We start from the raw sequence: 26,141 nt of genomic DNA on the forward strand, positions 1-26,141 counted from the left end.
CAGGTATATATGAGTGAGTGAGTATGGTTTTATCGAACCCGGGTGTTCGGAGTGACGAGCGAACGCTTTAACTACTGCGCTACCCCACCACCCCAGATGAGGTATATAACATTATGCTGTATGTTCGGGGGACATGGGGAAGCATGAAGTCTTCATGGCGTATTGGGGACTGTTTTGCCAATATGAAGCTGACTGCTTTAATGAACCATCGTAACTAAAGGAATGAAATATACAAATTTATTAATACACAAAATACAGTTGGTTATATCATAACTCAGTATTCAGCGATACACGCCGTGGATACCGGTGGTTATTATCGTAGTAACAATTATTGACAGTGTGTCAGTTAGCATCAGCGTGCCGGGCGTAGTTCAAAGTAAACAGTAAGCCCGCTCATCGTCGTTGAGGTCTTCGGGGTGGACGCAGACATGAATGCTGTTGGAGTAGAGGGTGCCGTTGCCGCAGTCCCGCTCCAGCTGTATGCCGTACACACACTGTGTGTACTTCTCGCAGTTTCCGAATACAGCTGCCGTCGCACAATCTGGGGACGAGAAACACCCATTTCAGTCACAGTCAGTGAATATTGTTTTACGCCGCTTCTAAGACTAATGCAGCAAATCACGGCGGGTGACACCTGAAAAACACCGATTCTATGCATGTAGGAAATCGAACTCGGGTCTTCGGTTGGACGAGCGAACGCTTTGACCTGTTTAATACACAGGAGACGCTTTAAGAATTCACGTTTTAATGTCTGCATCTCGAAAGCGACATTTCAAATGGCAGTAGGAATTTGGATACGATGGAATAAATACATCGGTGATCTTGTAACCTGGCATTCGACAACACCACCAATTTCCTCTCCTGCTAATCTGTCCCTTTCATAATTGCCGTTCACATACGATATAAATGTATGTGATTTTTTTCAGAAAATATCTGCATTTGCGATACCGTTTAATGGCCGAACTAAAAGCAAAATAAACAAGAAACTTAATTATATTAATATTTTGTGTGTCATTGTTTCCATGGTTACCTGAGGCTTGGATGGCCCTGGTTTGTAGGCAGTTGGCAAAGACCACGTGTTCACAGTACTGTTTCTCCTGGTCAAAGAGCGTGCCCTGGCCACAGTCTTGGGGGCCGTAGGCCAGACCGGTGTCATCACAAATCAGGAACTGCCTACAACCTGTGTCCGGCATGGGCACCAGCAGTCCGGCGTTGTTCACGCATTCCGTGTTATCTGGGAAGTACAGGGTCACGGCTACAACTATATCAATGTCACGGCTGCAACTACGTCAAAATCATGGTCACAACTACGTCAATGTCATGGCTACAACTATAGTAATGTCACGGCTGCAACTACGTCAATATCATGGTCACAGCTACGTTAATGTCACGGCTACAACTACGTCAATGTCACGGCTACAACTACATCAATGTCACGGCTACAACTACGTCAATGTCACGGCTACAACTACGTCAATGTCACGGCTACAACTACGTCAATGTCAAGGCTACAACTACGCCAATGTCACGGCTACAACTACGTTAATGTCTTGGCTACAACTACGTCAACGTCATGGCTACAACTACGTCAACGTCATGGCTACAACTACGTTAATGTCATGGCTACAACTACATCAATGTCACGGCTACAACTACGTCAATGCCACGGCTACAACTACGTTAATGTCACGGTTACAACTACGTCAACGTCATGGCTACAACTACGTCAATGTCACGGCTACAACTATATTAATGTCACGGCTACAACTACGTCAATGTCACGGCTACAACTACGTCAGTATCACGGCTACAACTACGTCAATGTCACGGCTACAACTACGTCAATATCACGGCTACAACTACGTCAATGTCACGGCTACAACTACGTCAATGTCACGGCTACAACTACGTCAATATCAAGGTCATGGTCAAAACAATGTCAATACTTTGACTACGTTACCCTGACAGCTACAACAACTTCAGTACCTTACTACAACTTCTCTACTGCCTTAGCAGCAACTACAAGGCTACGACTATAGAAGACCAACACCGTCAGCTGGGATTACAAACACGAACTTAATTAATTCGCAGCACGTGAAAACATGTATAGATATAAACTTGTTTTACCTATACCAAATTGTGAAGAACTTGATGTTTGGCCTGATGAACTTAGGAGCACATTTAAAATATAACGTCTGTCAAGATTCAAATTTTACAGAAAATCTCTGCTTTACCTTTTGTACGCATGAGGCTTGAAGAAAAATCTTTGAGGATTGATTACTGATCATCAATTGTGAGTGACTGGATTCGCGAAAGGTGAGGTGATGTTCCCCCAACAATACAGCTGTGTAACGCCAATAGTCTCTACCTCCGCCTCCATTACCTACACACAACGGTGGAATAATGCCAACTACTGGGAAAACATAAAATTCTTTGAGATTCTGATAGATGCACAAACCTGAGACCAAATACACAAGGGAGATAAGCATGTTGACGTGTCACGGCCCTTACACAAAACCCGAAAACCTAGCAGCCATCAACAGCAGCAATCGCACCAGTACAAGTGCCACGGGTCTGAATGATTTGTCCATTGCTATTTACAGCAGTAGGAACACACAATAATGTCCATGTCCTATGGAATTACGAAGCAAACCGAGTTCTATAAACACAGGGTGTGTCGTATACAGTAGCATGGAGTCTTGAGACATTTTGTCTGCGGAACCTTGTTCCTTCATACCACAACATGGGATTGAGACTCATGTTAGAATACAGGCTACCTTACCGACATATCAACCATGTGATTTGGATAGGTAAAGAACTTAAACAATCTCAAATTCATTGTAACATTCTGTCCCTCCATATGGTAATAATTCGTGAATTTCAGCTTATAGGCCTGAAGGGAAATGTGTAGACAAAGATTGTCGGCATGTCAGCGTCTCTCGGTGGTTTCATTAAACAAACAGATGAATCTGATGATTCTTGTGTACGCATACAGTACTGTTACATTTACTGTTACTCATTAGTATGCAAGAAGTCGGTAACATCAGTTGGAAATGCCACGTATAGTTTCACAGCAAACTTGTCAACAAATAATGGTTTTAATGATAATTTATAACTTTAATATGTTTATTTGACCTAGGCTAAAATTTGTTTCCAGTTACTACATATACACAAACCTGCTCCGAAGTAGAGGTTGGTTGTTTGTCCTCTCACTACTCCAACACAGCCGACGACGACGACGAGGACGAGGCTGAACCGGACGATGGACATCTTTCAAAACCGCACACAAGAATGAGACTGACTTTATGAAAGACCCGTGAAAATGTAAAGGTTAAATAACGAAGCGTCGTCGTTGTTAATTGATTGAAGGAGGATCACCTCGTCCCGGCACCCCTTGAACAAACGCTGTACTTGCTCTACTCTAGATCAACACTAGTATGACAACTGCTTGGCATGTTTTTTTCAATTAATAAGGCTGAGGGGGGGAACGCCGATTGTGGCAATGGGAGGGGATGCGACGTCGCGAGACGCCGGCAGAGGCCACGATGGCCGGCGACGTTCACATCGGTATGTACGTCGTGTGGAGATCTTTCATCAAATATCGCAGGTTTACTCGTCAATGTTAAACTGCACACACGTATCGTGGGTTCACGAAGGGTAACTTCTCGGGGTTGTCTTAAAGGCGCTGAACACAAGTTAATGAAGTATGGGCAATATCCTTGTGGGTTCGGGATTACTTTGATAAATAGATAAGATCCAGAAAATATTGGGAAAAGATTATGTTTCAGTCTTTTCACACCCTCCCCCCAAAAAAAACAACAACAAAAAAAACCCATCCCGGTTAGCTTGATATATTTTATGTCCTAAAAGTCACTGTGCTATGGTTAGAGAAAAACATCAGATATGTTGAAACAATAGTATTTCCTGCATCACCTTGTAAGATAACTAGATACTGTTATATGTGAGTTAAACCACTACTCTAAACAGTTAGTTGGCCTTCAACCAAACTATCCTGGAAAACTAATTGGTCGGAGGAGTTAACCAATTTAATATGATCAGTAATTTATTGGGAAATCCCCCAAACTAGCTTCTCATGATTTAGGACAATCTTAGGATCCACAGGCACTCTGACTAAAATACATGTATAGTTTCGTTAAGTTTATGTAAGAATTCAGAATGATGTTTTCCCTATGAGACCAGTATATGTCATCTTCCAGAACTCCACAAACAGCCTAACGTCGTCCACCCGGACGTTCAGTAGTAGGTCCAGATTAACGAGTCTATCCTGGGTGACAAACAACGTTCCTACAAACCTGTGTCAACGTCCTGAAGATCTACAGTGCTGAGGGCATGGATGCTGTAGTCGTTTAAGGCTTCGAAATTTGATAAGCAGAGTTGCGTCCCTTGGGGACACCAGAAACCTATGAGCATGGGTTCGAATACCGCTTTGCCCCGATTGTGTGTTTAGGTTTGTTAGTAGTTTATGTTGTAACAACTAGTCTCTGAAATGAACATATTTTACAGAAAAAATCTCATAGTAAAAAAATATATATTATGAAAAGGAGCCCAGAGACTTTCTTCATTAAGCTGAGGAAATCTTTACTTGCCACATTTTCTAGACCTGCGTGGGGTTTCTTGGATATATTTGCTTGAGGGTCTGAATGACAGACTATACAAGTATGAGACCTGACTGGGGGCTTCAGTCCCACATACAGCTGACACGTTGCCACAGAACCGGAATACTACTCGTAGAAGCGTAAACTCACTCACTCACTCACTCCGAACAGTGGACGTCAAGATAGTCAGGTTTCCGGACTAACAAGTTTCACATTTCTGCTACTCCAGACACGGGTTCCCTTTAATTACACGCAAGCTTCCAACGGAAGTCAGTTTGATCACTGTCGCTGGTTTGTAACACACCACGAGGTCAAAACAGTCTGAGTTTTTATAGGGTGACACCAGCTTAGTTCAAAACGCCATGTCGGGCAAACTGCAAGTGGAGACTTAACCAAGAGAGGTAACACGCACATGGCAGATCTACTCACACCAGAAGTCATGCCAAACAAACAGACTGTAATGAGATTGCAAACCAACAACAAATGCAAAATAAATACTTGGATCTGTAGATTCGGAGTTAATTGCCTGAAAACGGGTTTACTGTCGTCTCCGGTTCCTACAACGTCAAGTGTTTCATTCTCAGCATTCTTTACGTATGTTAAACAGAAAACATTCCCATCGCACTGGAGGCTTGGTGTCGCCAAGACTGTGGCGCGAGTCTGAGGAGTGTGACACGCCCTAACCCCTGCCCCCCAGACTGATGTCAGCACAATGTTCACATGGGACATTGCCTTATGAGTCGACACTACAATAGCGAGGTTTACAGAGGGAGCGAAAGAGCACATAATGACTACAAGATGTTTTTCAAGAAGCAAAACTTGATAAATATATTTGTGTGAGTACATTGCTTTTCTATTTAGTGTTTCAGATTAAAATATAAAATTGATTATCTCTGCAATGACGGTGACTGAGTTATGTACAAAATGACAAGACGCTATTATGTCTGCATATCTTATAACGACTTGAGAATTTAAGGCACCGTGAAGATCCGGGTTAGAATTGATGTTCAGTGACCCATGTGTGTTGTAAGAGGCGACTAATGGGATCGGGTGGTCAGGCTCGCTGACTTGGTTGACACATGTCAATTGCGTAGACCGATGCTCATGCTGTTGATCACTGATTGTCTGGTCCAAACTAGATTAATTACAGAGTACGGCGTAAAACTAACCTCACTCACTCAGAGAATTTCAGGTTTGTAAGCAATATTTTCAACTGATGTTTATGAGAATAGAAACTTAGAAGATTAGTGTGCGTCATGAGATCAACTTGATGCCCTGAAAGCATTACAAATCAGGTAAAACACCTTTGTTACAGGTATTCTACATTTATGACATATATTCAGTATATTTAGTACGTTTCACTTGAAATCGTGACATTGGCGGCTATGTTGGAATTTGGCGCCGGCAGCCATATTGGAAACTGACGCCATATCGAAGAAAACCATAATGAACAAATTTTACTCTTTTCGTTTGATGATACTTATCTGTTGAAATAATATCCCACAACAAATGGTTCGGTGATAAAAAACACCATTTTCTGTGATAGTACATTTCTTCAGTAGAGATAAGTTAAATTCATACACACATACCTCTGTAAAACATGAATTATTTCGTATCCGTCATTTATACATTTCTCTATAGTTGGAACGTCCTCCCACCCAGTGATATGGGAATGAGTTGTTTTATTGCAACTTGTCATAGACAATAATAGGTTATGACATTGTGTCTGGTTTGAGAGAGCTGTTAATACAAAACACTTTTACTAGTTTGTAAGGGGTGCGTGTGGTGTGTTACAAGAAGGTGAGTATTTTTACAATCGCTTACCTATGGCGGCTGATTCGGGCCATCGCTTTATCGCCCTGAAAAAGCTAGGCGATATCGCGACAAAGCGATAGTATGACACGATATGTCGACACGTTATAACGATATAGTGACACAGCCCAAAACAAAATAGCGATATCACAACACGACATGGCGATACCTAAACACGATATGGCGACACGATATAACGATATAGCGACACAGCCCAAAACAAAATAGCGATATCACTACACGACATGGCGATACCTAAACACGATATGGCGACACGATATAACGATATAGCGACACAGCCCAAAACAAAATATCGATATCACAACACGACATGGCGATACCTAAACACGATATGGCGATAACGCAATACAAAATTGCAACAACTCGACACGAACTTACCTTCTTGTCAGAAAATAAAAATCGGAAACATTTAGACATTTTACGAAACTTCTATTTATAATACCCTGTTCGCATGAAACGTGGATTTTGAGGTTACTTCCCTTCCACTGTCTTTCCTATATTATAACTGGAATCTGCGCTAACCATTTGTCTCGGTGTCTCTTCCACACCACACTACTGTAACAACACAGTCTTAAAGTGAACCACGTGTGGATGCCCTTCAGGCCATGAATGTCCACATCACTTGGGCTTAATGGAGTTTTGGGTTTCTATCAAAACTTATTTATTTTCACGTTCGCTCGTCACACCGAAGACCCTCGTCTGTCTCACAGTCTCTGAACAGGGAGAGTATTTAATGTTGTAGAGTATCCCTGCTCTGAACCATATCATTTCCCCTACAACCTAGCCCTCCCAGCAATGCTAAGGCCCTAAATGAAGCAAGTCTAGATCTCCCCTTTTTCAGGTTCTGAATCTCTGGTCTCCTTTTCAATTAAATGGGTTTATTTGTTACAATCAAAATTATATATATTCAGAGACTAAGCGTTAGTTTACGAAGACCCGGGTTCGATTCCAAACATGGGTACAATGTTGGTGTCCCACGACGTGATATAGCTGGAATATTGCTAAAAGCGGCGTAAAAGTAAACTCACTCACTATTCATTTTCAAAGACTTGCCGTTAGTCTACGTAATGTAATAACACAGTTTTCGTCAACATATTATATTCAGCTGATAAAGCATTCTCTCAAAAGCAGTGAATACAAAATTATAAAAAGATTAGTTTCATTTAAGATTTCTTTTGTGGATTTTGAACAAACAATATCCCCGAAGAATAATTAGAAAAAGTATCAATCGGCGATCATAAGTCACAAAATATTTATTCATGAACAGAAATCTCATGTCCTTTTTGATTGGAGTATGTTTCTGATGATACGGTACCGCGGTTTATTAATTCAGTTATTGCACAATCAGGAGGCAAGATGTCGGAGTTTGACAACTATAAACCTGACGGTCCTTAGACTGAGTCACGGTGTGCATGCCAGTTCACACAACACGCTGACCTTTCCGTGTGTACTTAAATGCAAATACACTCATTTATGGTGGCTGATTAGGGCAATCGCTTTCTCGCCTTAAAATTCGGAGGCGAGAAAGCGATATGACGAGACGAGAAAGCGATAACACGAGACGAGAAAGCGATAACACAAAGCGATAACACGAGACGAGAAAGCGATAGCACGAGACGAGAAAGCGATAACACGAGACGAGAAAGCGATAACGCGAGATGAGAAAGCGATAGCACGAGACGAGAAAGCGATATTATTGCGCGAGAAAGCGATAGAGCGAGCAAGCGAGATGACCCTAATCAGCCACCATACTCATTAGGCAACCTTGACCATTTTAGAATACATGTATATTTTACTGTGATGAAATAGTGAAACAGACATAGCATCGTAAACACGCTGCGTGTTATGCGTTATTCCATTCGGAAGAACATGAAATACTTCATCCCAAGTTGAGTGAGAGTGGGTTATGAATGACCCTATATTGGATAGTAGTTCTCAACATTTATCACAACGGGTATATGTGGGGGGTAAGCTCAAAGGGGTGTTAGCGGAAGCGATGGGTTGTGCTCACAAAGGATTATCTGACCAATTGAGGCAAAACCACAGGGGGTTTGAACCTTCGAAGGGGCTGAAATTGAGATTCCTTAAAACGACTATCGTGGTTTTATACAGCTGTAGAAGTTACTGGAAGGACTAGAGTTGTTTCGGTCGCCGACAAGGACCACGCCCTGGGATGACATTGATCAGTGTTTAAGTCTAAACAAAGTGTCCACTGCGTAGAATGTTGTGATGGGTGAGCTCCAACTCCGACCACGTGTTGCGGTGGAGTATAGAGCTGTAACAGCGCCGTGGAGGCCTTCTTGTGTTTATCTTCCCAGGGTCCAGGGGGGACCGCTTCACTCATATGTCATGGCCGACGAGAGGGGGAGGGAGGGGGCGGTCAGTTGGCGAGAATACCACAAGAGCTAACACGACTGGCGCGAATACCTAATTACAAATTCCTCAACATTGTGTAGGATATATTTAACCGTCACTGTGTCGAGATTTCACGCAGTAGGTGCTCTTACAATTCCCACGAACTACAGTGGAAAATTTATAAACGATAAATGGTCTCTGGAATAATATAGTGTAGGTAATAGTAGGGTCTTGACAATCACGGAATCTGCCACGATGTGGGACACACCCATTGTGTCGCATCTGTGATTTAGTTCCTTCCCGAAATGTGTTTCCTTGAGTAGTTTAGCATCAACTGGCTAGGATGGAATAATAATGATTGTAATGCATCATAACGATTATTTTAAGTATTATTACAAGAAACAAGATATTTTATAATGTACATAATTGGTATGTGAAGTGTTGTATATTTCTATATCTTTGAACCTACTGTGTCTATATTTGTAGTTTATAGAATATTGCCACTGTTCCTTCGTGGAAGGCTATGTAATAAATATCTTATCTCATCTTATTTATCTTATCTTTATACAAACGTTCAGTGCCAACGCCGTGCACGACAACTGTAAAACCAACACATAATGAGTTTAGCAATGTAATGTCACACTCCGCAATATTCCCGCTATATCATGGCGGTCTGTCAACTATCGAGTCAGGACCAGACAATCCAGTGTTTAACATCATAAGCACCAATTTATGCAGTTGGGATACCATGACAGTTGGTCTCACAGTCCCTGATCCGCGTTATTTTCCCTTTTGCCGAGCCCTTTCTGCATGCGATTATAAAACCCTAAAGAAGTAAGTCTAGATTCCTCAGGTTAAGGTCTCAATCTCCCTTCTCACTTGGGCTCAATTTAAATTTAAAAGGAATTGTTTGTTTCTATCAAACTTATATATATTCAGAAACTGAGGGTAAGTCTAGATCCTGTTCATCGCCCTTTGCCGAAGACCAGTTCCTTTCCGGAACTTCACGGGTGTTGGAACAACAGTTCAACGTACCAATCCAAATACTTGGTCATGACCTGTAGGTTTTTAGCTCTGAGAGATGTATATATCATAGCAGAATATGTTATCTGATTAAATATGTATCAATTATCATCATCATCATCATTATTATAACATTAAATCGGAATGTACATACATTATTTACACGAATTAAAAATGCCCGCATGTCTACCAGCCCCTCCCCTAACCCTGGCCGTCACCCCCAGTCCCTCAAACAGGCCCTGAAACATAACTGCAGGGAACTTCCTAGTCTGTCATACAGACCCTGAAGCAAATATATACAAGAAAGCCCACGCAAGTCTAGAAAATGTGATCAAGAATGTCTCAGGTGTTGGAACAACAGGGCTCCTTTTCATTATATCTTATTTTTTCCCCCTATGAACTTATTTTCTGTAAAATATGTTCATTTCAGAGACTAGTTGTTAGTCTAAGAACTTCCAAGCATGTCTTTGCATCATGAAGTTTACTATATTTCCTTAATTGCTGAAAATGAAGATATTTTCTGAGCTCCAATCTACTACACATTAAAAGACAAAAGACAATAAGGATAGCTTAAAGTGACATTTCATAGACTAACTGTTAGTGTACATCAGCCTTTCAACCGTCTGTAACACACGCAACCTCTGCGATCTACGTCTGTTTTCGTGTCGACTTGTTGTCAGAATAGTTGGGAAATAACACATTCCTTAGTAAGTGATATATATTTACAGTTATGTTTTTGTCAAATTCGAAAATGTAATTATTGAAGGTAAGCAGAGTAAGGTCCGCTCTGACCCGTGTAAACATTTCATCACTTCAGCGGCGTATGTTGATGTAGTTGAAGTTCGCGTTGTTGCCGAGGCTGCCTGACGCGCTGTACTGACAGACCGACTCGCGGCCTTGTCGTGGCCCCGTCAATCAAGCTAAACAAAGACAATGTTTATCGTTACTTCTTCATCAACAGCTCTCGCTTTCATAGTACTCTGATAACCTCTTTAACATAGCATCATCTTAACATAGGTACTTATCTGTCTATATTTGTAACGGAATGATTATCATGTACAGGTGCAGAATCTAGGGCCTTGGTTGTCTAACACGATTAGATAACGGGCTCTGATACCATGCTTGTCTACATTTGATTTACGTTCCAGCATATTATTGAGGCCAGTATGGATTTGAGCGATGCAAATCGAAGCTGATGATTGATCGTAGTACAGGCGTAGGTATTACTTATGTAAATGTGGTATTTTCACCACGAGGTTGTAAAGCTTCCTAGATATTTGATAAAAACGCCGACTTTTCCTCGACAAACAAGTTAAATTTCTGTCTGACATGTTTGAACGGTTCAAGTATGGTTAAGTCTCAGTTTAAGAGAAAGTTTATACATGTAGCAAGTTTGTAATCTCCATTGTCATCACAATAATGTTGAGATTACACCCTCAAGGAATAAGAGAAGATTATGGAATTAAGTGCGTTCAAGAATGACAGGCTGTACACCGTTATCTTTGTCTTGGTGCCGAATTTAACACCACCTCCATAAACACTCACATACACACGCGCAGAAAACACATACACGAACGTACAAAGGTACTATCAGACAGACAGACAGACAGACAGACAGACAATGATTTTATTAAGTCTAACTTGTGTACATAGTACACCGATGCTAAAAGTACACAACCAATCACTTCGTGATTTATGAGAAACTAAAATCATGTAAATACACAGATAGATACAGAAATATATGTACATTATATAAACGTATATAATGCTGTTCAAAGGCATAAAAGTAAAACAGTATAATTCGGAATATATAAGATGATGTCCCTCGTCTCCCCTGCCCACGTTCCCTCGTCCGCCCCCCTCTCACTCCCCTCCCCCCATCCCCACTCCATGTCACCCAGAGCGGCAAACTACCCGCATATATAATAATTTCCTTCTTAATGAGGTTTTTACTTCATAAGTGACCATAATTAAACCCCACTGAGCCCGCACATGTTTAGATATTTACCAATTTAATCTGCCCTGTGTAAATCGACCTTATCACCCCCCTCAAAACCCCCCACACCCAGCCCGCACACACAGGGCTATCGTCCCCTCGTGTGGAGCTCTTAAACAACGTCAGTGTAATTTTGAAGGCAATTTCCCCCCTGGTTATTTCCGCTGTATAATTTCCGCATTTAACGTTCCTTGTTGGAACTAGAGAGTGCATTTACTGCAGGCATGGAGACATCGCTTGTATATCTACATCTCCTTCAGTATCAAGTACGCGTTAATTCAGCCATAAACAGCGTAATTGATCGTATTAGGTTCATTTAGCGTCTTTCATAAGACGAATGTCTGTGCTGTAAATGTCAAGTGACTTGAGCGCACCACTAATCTGCACTTGGACAACACACAAAAATGTAAATATTCTTATGTGAGTTGGTAATTAAGACAATATATTAAGGCGTTGGAGCATGCCTACACAGCACGTGGAATTTGTAGATAGTTGTGGAAAAATATATGCTGTTAGGACAAATTGCGGACGTGAGTGTAGTGTTAACACTGCTACGACCAAGAATAGTTCAGTGACAGTGTTACAGTGTCGCCCCAGATTGTAGTCAACACTCCAGACAAGTTTCATATCTACAACTAAAATTGTGATTGATTTGAATCGAATGATCATACCAAATGGTAGAATAGTTCACTGAGTATAAATAAGTTATTTAATGTTGCTGCAGCTAGTTACTGTCAAAAGAGAGTCCCATAGTACATGTTGCCGTTGATTTGCATATTAGACTGATATCCAGTCTCTGAATTGAATATATAGTATGACCAGAAATTATTGAGAATTTTAGGAATATGTTTAATTGGATTTCTAGTATAAACAACCTTACCCAGCTGTCAAGTGCTTGGTTTCATTCAAGAGAGACAACTCCGTTAATGCTTTTTCATTAGTTTGTGAAGAGTTATCCCCCTTTGTTTACGTGATAGCAGACGTCATTTTCAGTGATCCTCAGTATGGATGATTTAGAGAAGAGGAAGTTGATTTTAGAGTATTATAACAAGGACATCAGATCAGCTAAAGTGATTTCAAGTAGAACAGGCATCCCTTTGTCGACTGTTTATCGTGTTTTGAAAAATATTGCAAATGGATATGGCATTGAGCACCAGGGAGGCGCAAGTAGGCCCAGAAAATTGACTGACGGTGACAGGAGGCGGCTTGGTATTCTTGTTTCTAAAAACAAACGAAGGAGTTTAGAAAACTTAAGGCTGGATATGATTGATAGAGGGACTGTGGCTGTCTGTATGGAGACAATTAGAACTGAGCTGCATGCAATGGGTTGGCAGAAAAGTCGAGGAATTCCATCACCGATCATGAAACCTGAACAAAAGGAGCGAAGGTGCTTACAGCATAGAAATTTTAACTGGGACAATGTTATTTTCTCAGATGAAAGTTCAGTGTGGCCGTTTCCTAATACACTGAAATTCTGGACCAAACAAACTGAAAAACATTTGTATCAGCGCCCAAAGTACTGTCCGAAATTTAACGTGTGGGGTGGCATATCTGTGTTAGGGGCAACGCCCCTCTGTGTATTTGAAGGGAATATGAACAGTGAGCGGTACACAGATATTCTCGAGGGACATTTACTTCCATCTGCTCACGTGTTCTCTGGAAATGTTTTTGGATTTTCCAGCAGGACAACGATCCAAAACATCTTTCAAAGCATTCACAGGCCTGGTTTCGGACCCAAAATATGACATTATTAGATTTGCCAAGCTATAGCCCTGACCTAAATCCAATAGAAAATGTTTGGGGACTTATGAAGGAAAGTGTCAATAAGAAAAATCTGACAAATATTGCTGAAATGAAAGAAGAGGTGGTCCGATATTGGGACAGCATGGACCACGACTTTCTAACTTCTTTGATCAGTAGTATGCCCCGCCGCATTGAAGCCTGCATTGCTGCCCATGGTGACTTGACAAAATACTAACTGTTCACCTGTCTTTGAATCTGGAGTTATGTTCTGCTAATATTCACATTTAATACGTGAGTAATGAGTGAATATTTTTTAGAAATTACAATCTTTAAATTCTCAATAATTTCTGGTTGTATTTTACAGAAAAACGAGTTCAAAAATTACATTGATAAAATATGATAAAAAGGAGGCAGAGACTTTCTTTATTTTCAGAAACTGTGGTAATCTAGACTGGCGTGGGCTGCATTGGGCATGTGTGTTTTGGGGTCTGTTTGACAAACTGGTGTAGATAGGTAGTTAGAAAACGTCAGGTCGCAGCAGGTAGATGAGTTACCTCCCTTCCACTGATAGACGATCCGAGGGTTGAGCAGACGTGGACGCTTATTTAAGCTGTAACAACCAGTGTTTGCTGTGATAGTAGCTGGACGTGGGGCGATGTAAGTCAAACGTAGAACAATGGTAGACAAAGCAAGAACACTATCTAAGTCACCAGTTTTTGAAGTAAACAGAAGCGGAATTTAAACAATTGGGACAAAGTGAAAGATCCGTGTGTGTATCGCATGCGTCCGTCCGGCCTTACAGTGTTGCGGTAGAGGACAGGAGACAGCATTCCTCGCGTGGGATGTCATGTCACTAGCAGTCAGGGCCATTAATAGAAGTATGTTCAACTACACTGCAGACATTGCACAGACTGAACTTAATAACGTCCATTTGGGTACATAACCGGGTAGGTGTAAAAACAGGACGGGAAGGTGGGGTGTCCATCTGTGTAAGGGTGTCTGTGAGTAGGTGGGGGTGTATATCTATGTACAGGGTGTCTGTGAGCGTAAGATGGGTAGGTGGGGTGTATGTCTATGTAAGGGTGTATGTGAGTGTAGGATGGGTAGGTGGGGTGTATATCTATGTAAAGGGTGTATGTGAGTGTAGGATGGGTAGGTGGAGTGTCCATCTATGTACAGGGTGTATGTGATTGTAGGGTGGGTGTATATCTATGTACAGGGTGTCTGTGAGCGTAAGATGGGTAGGTGGGGTGTATGTCTATGTAAGGGTGTATGTGAGTGTAGGATGGGTAGGTGGGGTGTATATCTATGTAAAGGGTGTATGTGAGCGTAGGATGGGTAGGTGGAGCGTCCATCTATGTACAGGGTGTATGTTTGTAGGGTGGGTGTATATCTATGTACAGGGTGTCTGTGAGCGTAAGATGGGTAGGTGGGGTGTATATCTATGTAAGGGTGCATGTGAGCGTAAGATGGGTAGGTGGGGTGTATATCTATGTAAGGATGCATGTGAGCGTAAGATGGGTAGGTGGGGTGTATAGCTATGTAAGGGTGCATGTGAGCGTAGGATGGGTAGGTGGGGTGTATATCTATGTAAGGGTGCATGTGAGCGTAGGATGGGTAGGTGGGGTGTCTATCTATGTACAGGGTGTCTGTGAGTGTAGGGTGGGTGTATATCTATGTACAGTGTGTCTTTGAGTGTAGGATGGGTAGGTGGGGTGTATATCTATGTACAGGGTGTATGTGAGTGTAAGATTGGTAGGTGGGGTGTATATCTATGTAAGGGTGCATGTGAGCGTAGAATTGGTAGGTGGGGTGTGTATCTATGTGCAGTGTGTCTGTGAGTGTAGGATGGGTGTATATCTATGTCCAGTGTGTCTTTGAGTGTAGGGTTGGTAGGTGGGTTTGTATATCTATGCACATGGTGTATGTGAGTGTAGGATGGGTAGGTGGGTGTGTATATCTATGTACAGTGTGCGTGTGAGCGTAGGATGAGTAGGTGGGGGTGTATATCTATGTCCAGTGTGTCTTTGAGTGTAGGGTGGGTAGGTGGGTTTGTATATCTATGCACATGGTGTATGTGAGTGTAGGATGGGTAGGTGGGTGTGTATATCTATGTACAGTGTGCATGTGTGTGTAGGGTGAGTAGGTGGGGGTGTAGATCTATGTCCAGTGTGTATGTGAGTGTAGGATGGGGATGGGTAGGTGGGATGTATATCTATGTACAGGGTGTATGTGAGTGTAGGATGGGTAGGTGGGGTGTATATCTATGTACAGGGTGCATGTGAATGTAGGATGGGGATGGGTAGGTGGGATGTATATCTATGTACAGGGTGTATGTGAGTGTAGGATGGGTAGGTGGGGTGCATGTCTATGAACAGTGTGCATGTGAGTTTAGGATGGGTAGGTGGGATGGATATCTATGTACAGTGTGTCTGTGAGTGTAGGATGGGTAGGTGGGGTGTCCATCTATGTAAGGGTGCATGTGAGTTTAGGATGGGTAGGTGGGGTGTCCATCTATGTAAGGGTGCATGTGAGTGTAGGATGGGTAGGTGGGGTGTATGTCTATGTACAGGGTGCATGTGAGTGTAGGATGGGTAGGTGGGGTGCATGTCTATGTACAGGGTGCATGTGAGTTTAGGATGGGTAGGTGGGGTGTATATCTATGTAAGGGTGCATGTGAATGTAGGATGGGTAGGTGGGGTGTATGTCTATGTACAGGGTGCATGTGAGTGTAGGATGGGTAGGTGGGGTGCATGTCTATGAACAGTGTGCATGTGAGTTTAGGATGGGTAGGTGGGGTGTCCATCTATGTAAGGGTGCATGTGAGTGTAGGATGGGTAGGTGGGGTGTATGTCTATGTACAGGGTGCATGTGAGTGTAGGATGGGTAGGTGGGGTGCATGTCTATGTACAGGGTGCATGTGAGTTTAGGATGGGTAGGTGGGGTGTATGTCTATGTACAGGGTGCATGTGAGTGTAGGATATGTAGGTGGGGTGCATGTCTATGAACAGTGTGCATGTGAGTTTAGGATGGGTAGGTGGGGTGTATATCTATGTACAGTGTGTCTGTGAGTGTAGAATGGGTAGGTGGGGTGTCCATCTATGTAAGGGTGCATGTGAGTTTAGGATGGGTAGGTGGGGTGTCCATCTATGTAAGAGTGCATGTGAGTGTAGGATGGGTAGGTGGGGTGTATGTCTATGTACAGGGTGCATGTGAGTGTAGGATGGGTAGGTGGGGTGCATGTCTATGTACAGGGTGCATGTGAGTGTAGGATGGGTAGGTGGGGTGTCCATCTATGTAAGGGTGCATGTGAGTTTAGGATGGGTAGGTGGGGTGTATATCTATGTAAGGGTGCATGTGAATGTAGGATGGGTAGGTGGGGGTATGTCTATGTACAGGGTGCATGTGAGTGTAGGATGGGTAGGTGGGGTGTATATCTATGTAAGGGTGCATGTGAATGTAGGATGGGTAGGTGGGGTGCATGTCTATGTAAGGGTGCATGTGGGTGTAGGATGGGTAGGTGGGGTGTATATCTATGTACAGTGTGTCTTTGAGTGTAGGATGGTTAGGTGGGGTGTATATCTATGTAAGGGTGCATGTGAGTGTAGGATGGGTAGGTGGGGTGTCCATCTATGTAAGGGTGCATATGAGTGTAGGATGGGTAGGTGGGGTGGATATCTATGTACAGTGTGTCTGTGAGTGTAGGATGGTTAGGTGGGGTGTATATCTATGTAAGGGTGCATGTGAGTGTAGGATGGGTAGGTCGGATGTCCATCTATGTAAGGGTGCATATGAGTGTAGGTGGGGTGTCTGTCTTCCTACAGGGTGTCTGAGAGAATAGGATGGGTAGTGGGGTGTCTATCTATGTACAGTGTGTGTGAGAGAGTAGGATGGGTAGTGGGTGTCTATCTATTTACAGGGTGTGTGTGAGGGTAGGACGGATAGTGGGATATCTATCTATTTACAGGGTGTCTGTGAGAGTAGGATGGGTAGGTGGGGTGTCTATCTATCTACAAGGTGACTGTGAGAGTAAGATGGGTAGTTAGGGTGTCTGTCTGCCAACAGGGTGTCTGTGAGAGTAGGACGGGTAGTGGGGTGTCTCTCTATCTACAAGGCGTCTGTGAGAGTAAGATGGGTAGGTAGGGTGTCTATCTGCCAACAGGGTGTCTGTGAGGGTTGGATAGGTAGTGGGGTGTCTATCTATCTACAAGGTGCCTGGGTGTTTGTGAGGGTAGGATGGGCAGGTAGGGTGTCTGTCTATTTATGTAGAAGTTGTCTGTGAGGGTAGGATGGATAATGGGGTGTCTATCTATCTACAAGGTGTCTGGATGTTCGTGAGAGTAGGATGGGCAGGTAGGGTGTCTTTTTATGTACAAGTTGTCAGTGAGGGTATGATGGATAGGAGGGGTGTCTATCTATCTACAAGGTGCCTTGGTGTTTGTGAGAGTAGGATGGGCAGGTAGGGTGTCTGTCTATCTATATAGAAGTTGTCTTTGGGGGTAGGATGGGTAGTGGGGTGTCTATCTATCTATAAGGTGTCTGGGTGTTTGTGAGAGTAGGATGGGCAGGTAGGGTGTCTGTCTACCTATCTACAAGTTGTCTGTGAGGGTAGGATGGGTAGCGGGGTGTCTATATATCTACAAGATGCCTGGGTGTTTGTGAGAGTAGGATGGGCAGGTAGGGTGTCTGTCTATCTATATAGAAGTTGTCTTTGGGGTAGGATGGGTAGCGGGGTGTCTATATATCTACAAGATGCCTGGGTGTTTGTGAGAGTAGGATGGGCAGGTAGGGTGTCTGTCTATCTATATAGAAGTTGTCTTTGGGGGTAGGATGGGTAGCGGGGTGTCTATATATCTACAAGATGCCTGGGTGTTTGTGAGAGTAGGATGGGCAGGTAGGGTGTCTGTCTATCTATATAGAAGTCGTCTTTGGGGTAGGATGGGTGTAGGGGTGTCTATATATCTACAAGATGCCTGGGTGTTTGTGAAGTAGGATGGGCAGGTAGGGTGTCTGTCTATCTATATAGAAGTTGTCTTTGGGGGTAGGATGGGTAGCGGGGTGTCTATATATCTACAAGATGCCTGGGTGTTTGTGAGAGTAGGATGGGCAGGTAGGGTGTCTGTCTATCTATATAGAAGTTGTCTTTGGGGGTAGGATGGGTAGCGGGGTGTCTATATATCTACAAGATGCCTGGGTGTTTGTGAGAGTGGGATGGGCAGGTAGGGTGTCTGTCTATCTATCTAGAAGTTGTCTTTGGGGGTAGGATGGGTAGCGGGGTGTCTATATATCTACAAGATGCCTGGGTGTTTGTGAGAGTAGGATGGGCAGGTAGGGTGTCTGTCTATCTATATAGAAGTTGTCTTTGGGGGTAGGATGGGTAGCGGGGTGTCTATATATCTACAAGATGCCTGGGTGTTTGTGAGAGAGTAGGATGGGCAGGTAGGGTGTCTGTCTATCTATATAGAAGTTGTCTTTGGGGGTAGGATGGGTAGCGGGGTGTCTATATATCTACAAGATGCCTGGGTGTTTGTGAGAGTAGGATGGGCAGGTAGGGTGTCTGTCTATCTATATAGAAGTTGTCTTTGGGGGTAGGATGGGTGGCAGGGTGTCTATATATCTACAAGATGCCTGGGTGTTTGTGAGAGAGTAGGATGGGCAGGTAGGGTGTCTGTCTATCTATATAGAAGTTGTCTTTGGGGGTAGGATGGGTAGCGGGGTGTCTATATATCTACAAGATGCCTGGGTGTTTGTGAGAGTAGGATGGGCAGGTAGGGTGTCTGTCTATCTATATAGAAGTTGTCTTTGGGGGTAGGATGGGTAGCGGGGTGTCTATATATCTACAAGATGCCTGGGTGTTTGTGAGAGTAGGATGGGCAGGTAGGGTGTCTGTCTATCTATATAGAAGTTGTCTGTGAGGGTAGGATGGGTGTGGGTGTCTATATATCTACAAGATGCCTGGGTGTTTGTGAGAGTAGGATGGGCAGGTAGGGTGTCTGTCTATCTATATAGAAGTTGTCTTTGGGGGTGGGATGGGTGTAGGGTGTCTATATATCTACAAGATGCCTGGGTGTTTGTGAGAGTAGGATGGGCAGGTAGGAGGGTGTCTGTCTATCTATATAGAAGTTGTCTTTGGGGGTAGGATGGGTAGTGGGGTGTCTATATATCTACAAGATGCCTGGGTGTTTGTGAGAGTAGGATGGGCAGGTAGGGTGTCTGTCTATCTATATAGAAGTTGTCTGTGAGGGTAGGATGGGTAGCGGGGTGTCTATATATCTACAAGATGCCTGGGTGTTTGTGAGAGTAGGATGGGCAGGTAGGGTGTCTGTCTATCTATATAGAAGTTGTCTTTGGGGGTAGGATGGGTAGCGGGGTGTCTATATATCTACAAGATGCCTGGGTGTTTGTGAGTAGGATGGGCAGGTAGGGTGTCTGTCTATCTATATAGAAGTTGTCTTTAGGGGTAGGATGGGTATGGGGTGTCTATATATCTACAAGATGTCTGGGTGTTTGAGAGTAGGATGGGCAGGTTGGGTGTCTGTCTATCTATCTACAAGTTGTCTGTGAGGGTAGGATGGGTAGGTGTGGTTAGGGTGTCTATATATCTACAAGATGCCTGGGTGTTTGTGAGAGTAGGATGGGCAGGTAGGGTGTCTGTCTATCTATCTAGAAGTTGTCTGTGAGGGTAGGATGGGTAGCGGGGTGTCTATATATCTACAAGATGCCTGGGTGTTTGTGAGAGTAGGATGGGCAGGTAGGGTGTCTGTCTATCTATCTAGAAGTTGTCTTTGGGGGTAGGATGGGTAGCGGGGTGTCTATATATCTACAAGATGCCTGGGTGTTTGTGAGAGTAGGATGGGCAGGTAGGGTGTCTGTCTATCTATATAGAAGTTGTCTTTGGGGGTAGGATGGGTAGCAGGGTGTGTCTATATATCTACAAGATGCCTGGGTGTTTGTGAGAAAGTAGGATGGGCAGGTAGGGTGTCTGTCTATCTATATAGAAGTTGTCTTTGGGGGTAGGATGGGTAGTGGGGTGTCTATATATCTACAAGATGCCTGGGTGTTTGTGAGAGTAGGATGGGCAGGTAGGGTGTCTGTCTATCTATCTACAAGTTGTCTGTGAGGGGTAGGATGGGTGTGGCATATATCTACAAAGGGTGTCTATATATCTACAAGATGCCTGGGTGTTTGTGAGAGTAGGATGGGCAGGTAGGGTGTCTGTCTATCTATCTACAAGTTGTCTGTGAGGGTAGGATGGGTAGCGGGGTGTCTATATATCTACAAGATGCCTGGGTGTTTGTGAGAGTAGGATGGGCAGGTAGGGTGTCTGTCTATGTACAAGTTGTCTGTGAGGGTAGGATGGGTAGCGGGGTGTCTATATATCTACAAGATGCCTGGGTGTTTGTGAGAGTAGGATGGGCAGGTAGGGTGTCTGTCTATCTATATAGAAGTTGTCTTTGGGGGTAGGATGGGTAGCGGGGTGTCTATATATCTACAAGATGCCTGGGTGTTTGTGAGAGTAGGATGGGCAGGTAGGGTGTCTGTCTATCTATATAGAAGTTGTCTTTGGGGTTAGGATGGGTAGCGGGGTGTCTATATATCTACAAGATGCCTTGGTGTTTGTGAGAGTAGGATGGGCAGGTAGGGTGTCTGTCTATCTATATAGAAGTTGTCTTTGGGGGTAGGATGGGTAGCGGGGTGTCTATATATCTACAAGATGCCTGGGTGTTTGTGAGAGTAGGATGGGCAGGTAGGGTGTCTGTCTATCTATATAGAAGTTGTCTGTGAGGGTAGGATGGGTAGCGGGGTGTCTATATATCTACAAGATGCCTGGGTGTTTGTGAGAGTAGGATGGGCAGGTAGGGTGTCTGTCTATCTGTCTACAAGTTGTCTGTGAGGGTAGGATGGGTAGCGGGGTGTCTATATATCTACAAGATGCCTTGGTGTTTGTGAGAGTAGGATGGGCAGGTAGGGTGTCTGTCTATCTATATAGAAGTTGTCTTTGGGGGTAGGATGGGTAGCGGGGTGTCTATATATCTACAAGATGCCTGGGTGTTTGTGAGAGTAGGATGGGCAGGTAGGGTGTCTGTCTATCTATAAGGTGTCTGGATGTTTGAGAGAGTAAGATGGGCAGGTTGGGTGTCTATCTATGTACAAGTTGTCAGTGAGGGTAGGATGGATAGGAGGGGTGTCTATCTATCTACAGGGTGTGTATGAGGGTAGGACGGGTAGTGGGATATCTATCTATTTACAGGGTATCTGAGGATAGGATGGGTAGGTGGGGTGTCTATCTATCCACAAGGTGTCTGTCAGAGTAATATGGGTAGGTATAGTGTCTGTCTGCCAACAGGGTGTCTATGAGGGTAGGATGGGTAGTGGGGTGTCTATCTGTGTACAGGGTGTCTGTGAGAGTAGGATGGATAGTGGGATGTCTATCTATCTACAGTGTGTCTGTGAGGGTAGGATGGGTAGTGGGGTGTCTATCTATTTACAGGGTATCTGAGGGTAGGATGGGTAGGTGGGGTGTCTATGTATCTACAAGGTGTCTGTGAGAGTAAGATGGGTAGTTAGGGTGTCTATCTGCCTACAGGGTGTCTGTGAGAGTAGGAGTGGTAGTGGGGTGTCTCTCTATCTACAAGGTGTCTGTGAGAGTAAGATGGGTAGGTAGGGTGTCTATCTGCCCACAGGGTGTCTGTGAGGGTTGGATAGGTAGTGGGGTGTCTATCTATCTACAGGGTGTCTGTGAGAGAAGGATGGGTAGTGGGGTGTCTATATATCTACAAGGTGTCTGGGTGTTCGTGAGAGTAGGATGGGCAGGTAGGGTGTCTGTCTATCTATCTAGAAGTTGTCTTTAGGGGTAGGTAGGGTAGTGGGGTGCCTCTCTATCTATAAGGTGTCTGGATGTTTGTGAGAGTAGGATGGACAGGTTGGGTGTCTATCTATGTACAAGTTGTCAGTGAGGGTAGGATGGATAGGAGGGGTGTCTATCTATCTACAGGGAGTCTGTGAGAGTAGGATGGGTAGTGTATCTATCTACATGGTGTTTCATAGACTTGGGTCGGTAGGAGGGGTGTCTATCTATCTATAGGGTGTTTCATAGAATTGGGTCGATAGGAGGGATATATATCTATCTACAGTATGTTTCATAGACTTGGGTCAGTAGGAGGGGCGCCTATGTATCTACAGGGTGTTTCATAGATCTGGGTCGGTAGGAGGGGTGTCTATCTATGTACAGGGTGTTTCATAGACTTGGGTCGGTAGGAGGGGTGTCTATCTATCTACAGGGTGTTTCATAGACTTGGATCGGCAGGAGGGGTGTCTATCTATCTACAGGGTGTTTCATAGACTTTGATCGGTAGGAGGGGTGTCTATCTCTCTACAGCGTGTTTCATAGACTTGGGTCGGTGGCTGTGGTATACACTACAGGGTGTTTCATAGACCTTGGTCGGTAGGAGGGGTGTCTATCTATCTACAGGGTGTTTCATAGGCTTGGGTCGGTAGGTGTGGTGTCTATCTATCTACAGGGTGTTTCATAGACTTTGATCGGTAGGAGGGGTGTCTATCTATCTACAGCGTGTTTCATAGACTTGGGTCGGTGGCTGTGGTATCTATCTACAGGGTATTTCATAGACCTGGGTCGGTAGGTGTGGTGTCTATCTATCTACAGGGTGGTTCATAGACTTGGGTCGGTAGGTGTGGTGTCTATCTATCTATCTATCTATCTATCTACAGGGTATTTCATAGACCTGGGTCGGTAGGTGTGGTGTCTATCTATCTACAGGGTGTTTCATAAACTTGGGTCGGTAGGTGTGGTGTCTATCTATCTACAGAGTGTTTCATAAACTTGGGTCGGTAGGTGTGGTGTCTATCTATCTACAGGGTGTTTCATAGACTTGGGTCGGTAGGTGCGGTGTCCTTCTGTCTATCAAGTATCTGTATGTATGCTTCTTATAAACAATAGCGGTTGCAATGCTGAGCATATAGATGGGTAGATTCCGAAGCGGTTTCGAAGTGTAACACATAGTTTGTACAATATCTATTTACTTTCTTAAAGACTATGGTGATTACTATCAGCAACATATGTAGTTTGTTAAGATCAAATGTTATAACTATGTCCCGTTTATAAAGTTGTTGAAATAATTGTTGTTACGATATGCAACCTGTATATTTTGTTGAGATGGGGAAGAATGAAAAATTAGTGGGAAGTAACTCCGAAACGTAGTGTTACAAAAATGAAGAAGCGAGTGAGAGAGAGTTTAGTTTTAAGCCGCTTTTAGCAATATTCCAGCAATATCACGGTGGGGGACACCAGAAATGGGCTTCACACATTGTACTGATGTGGGGAATCGAACCCAGGTCTTCGGAGTGACGAGCGGACGCTTCAACCACTAGGCTACCCCACCACCCCAAAAAATGAAGAAGAGAGGATATCCAAAACTTCTATGACACATGTTCATCACTTCTATCAAATGTCCTTCAAAGACCGCTATTGCGTCCCCGACGTGCAAATTATATAATTAATTAGGTACAGGTTTGCGATTTGCAAGATCTTTAGATTGTTAAGGGCTATTCTGTTAAGAATAACGGTGTGTTTCTTTGGAGCAAATCTGTTATTTGTACTGTAAACTGGTACTGTTTATGATCTCGGTGTCCATTTGACTTTGTCCTCAGTACAAGCTTTGTAAAACACGCTACAAAGACCCCTGTGTAACATATCTTATATTTGGGATTACACATTCTCAGTAAAGTACAGATGGGTTTGGGGTTGAATCCTATTACTGAGAAAGTTTAACCACTTTCCAAATGACATTGCGTATTCAAAGACCGTTGTATATTAATTCCTGTCACAGCGGACAACCATCAACTCGTCCAACAAAACGACCAACAAGCTTCCATCCAATCCCCTCGCACGACGTTAAAGTGGCTGCTGCAGTGAGCGCTGTTCAGGACCCTGGTGGAACAAGACATGCAGTGCTTCCTCTATGGCATGATACACCTGGAGAGAACTGGCAATGCTGTCTGAATTATTATGTCTCATTTATGCCCATTAAACAGACATGTCACATCATTTGCTGACTTCCATTTCAAACTAGAAATTAGGACATGAAATGGGAGTCATGTTGCTGTTGCTTCGGTTTGTCATTATGTTAACCCAAAGCTGAAAATTGTGAGATAATGAATTTCTTACTCTTATCCACTTTTTGAATATATTTATGGACCACATTTGAAATGTTTAATAAGTAAACTGTCCATCTTAGATGATTTTCTCTGTTTTAAAGAGAATAGTTGCTCCTTCGAATGTGTAATTGTTATTATATCAAAAGTTGAATTGTTTGTCTAAGTAAATACACGGAATTGTTCCAAATAGGAATATTTTGTTAACTGATTCAGTTTATAACAAGTCCACTTAACATGTCTTTTTTGTGGTAAAACACTGTCAGTATATCATGATAAACATCTTGTTTGTCACATGACATTTCTTACCCTGTATATGTTTCTATTGTTTCCAACGGGAGTTATACAACGAAATCCCTCTCATCATGTTTTACTGCTAATTTTCAATATTGTGTGTCAGTTCCACGCCCAGACTGTTATTTAACAGTTATTCTGTTAAATATGTATATCTTTTAAGTTTATTCTCAGCCTGCTTATCTTAAGTTTCAAACGTTTTGTCAAGATCAAAATATTCTGAAATACTAGTAGATATTGAAAAACAATTACTTAAATTTTATGTTTATTTTAAATAAGAAATTTTGTCTAGGATTACGGATTCCTGCTTGTGTTTTGTGCAGACTGTGTAAGTATTTCAACTAATATGCAAACAATATCAAGTTTAAAGCACTTTGGCATCCATTATCGGTGTTTGTTCAAGGAATGTAATTTATTACTTTGTGTTTCTAAATTAATGAAACTTGTTCCTCTTTTGTCAAAGCAGTGAATTATACCTGTCGTCACGTCTCGCATTGCGCGAGATTAGACGTTGTTTCCTCGTCCTCTCCGAGATGTGTCCTTATAATTACTGCACCTATAGAGGGCGGTAAATCAACGTATTGTGTGAACATTTGCAGTTTATAGCGCTACCTTTATTATCTAACCAATCATGACATGTTCAATCCGACGAGCACAGAACACTGGGCGGAGAATGGACGCACACACAGCATTCGACGGTTATCAAGATACACCGTTAATTGCTTTTAACGTGTATGAATGCAGTCAGCTTGCTGAGAAATTGCAATAAAAATATTGGTAATGATGAAATGTATATTTGTGAATGGATAATAGTGTCAGCGCTTGAAAATGAATGGCGAACTGTAAGACCGTAACAATAGAAGATGTCCTTCGATTCTCTAATATGAACCATTGAGAAGACATGAAGGTCGTAATATTAGGTGCAAGTTTAATATCTCGGCTCTTTCCGTGAAGTGTTTCATGCTACTGACGGGGTGATGAATCCCGTTGATTTGTGAACTAAGAATAATAGCGCCATGCACGTGCGCCTTATTGAATTTCCTCTCGGACCCGCTTGTATTGCAAATGCGTTTGGTAATAAAAATGCCATTTGTTCTCTATCTTTATAA

At 43.1% G+C, this 26,141-nt stretch overlaps 1 protein-coding gene and 1 long non-coding RNA gene across 2 annotated transcripts; one reads left to right on the forward strand and one right to left on the reverse strand.

Annotated features, from left to right (window-relative positions):
• Positions 1 to 223: 223 nt before the first annotated feature.
• LOC124279313 lies at positions 224 to 3,270 on the reverse strand. The gene is made up of 3 exons (XM_046715124.1): positions 3,177 to 3,270; positions 1,031 to 1,234; positions 224 to 541 (listed from the first exon to the last, which is right to left on the reverse strand). The coding sequence occupies exons 1-3, from the start codon at positions 3,268 to 3,270 to the stop codon at positions 372 to 374; spliced, it is 468 nt and encodes a 155-aa protein (XP_046571080.1). The 3' UTR covers positions 224 to 371.
• Positions 3,271 to 14,146: 10,876 nt separating this feature from the next.
• LOC124279414 lies at positions 14,147 to 25,821 on the forward strand. The gene is made up of 2 exons (XR_006899360.1): positions 14,147 to 14,444; positions 24,414 to 25,821. It is a non-coding gene; the product is annotated as an uncharacterized LOC124279414 (long non-coding RNA).
• Positions 25,822 to 26,141: the final 320 nt, after the last annotated feature.

This window comes from Haliotis rubra, unplaced genomic scaffold (genome assembly GCF_003918875.1).
Source record: "Haliotis rubra isolate DU_JTF1 unplaced genomic scaffold, ASM391887v1 Scf25, whole genome shotgun sequence".
Lineage (NCBI taxonomy): Eukaryota > Metazoa > Mollusca > Gastropoda > Lepetellida > Haliotidae > Haliotis > Haliotis rubra.

Coding starts and splice junctions, on each gene's coding strand:
- LOC124279313 (XM_046715124.1), bottom strand. CDS start 3,270: ATGTCCATCGTCCGGTTCAGCCTCGTCCTCGTCGTCGTCGTCGGCTGT. Junction 1,235..3,176: donor CAACCTCTACTTCGGAGCAG/GTTTGTGTATAT, acceptor TGTACTTCCCAG/ATAACACGGAATGCGTGAAC. Junction 542..1,030: donor CAGGGCCATCCAAGCCTCAG/GTAACCATGGAA, acceptor TCTCGTCCCCAG/ATTGTGCGACGGCAGCTGTA.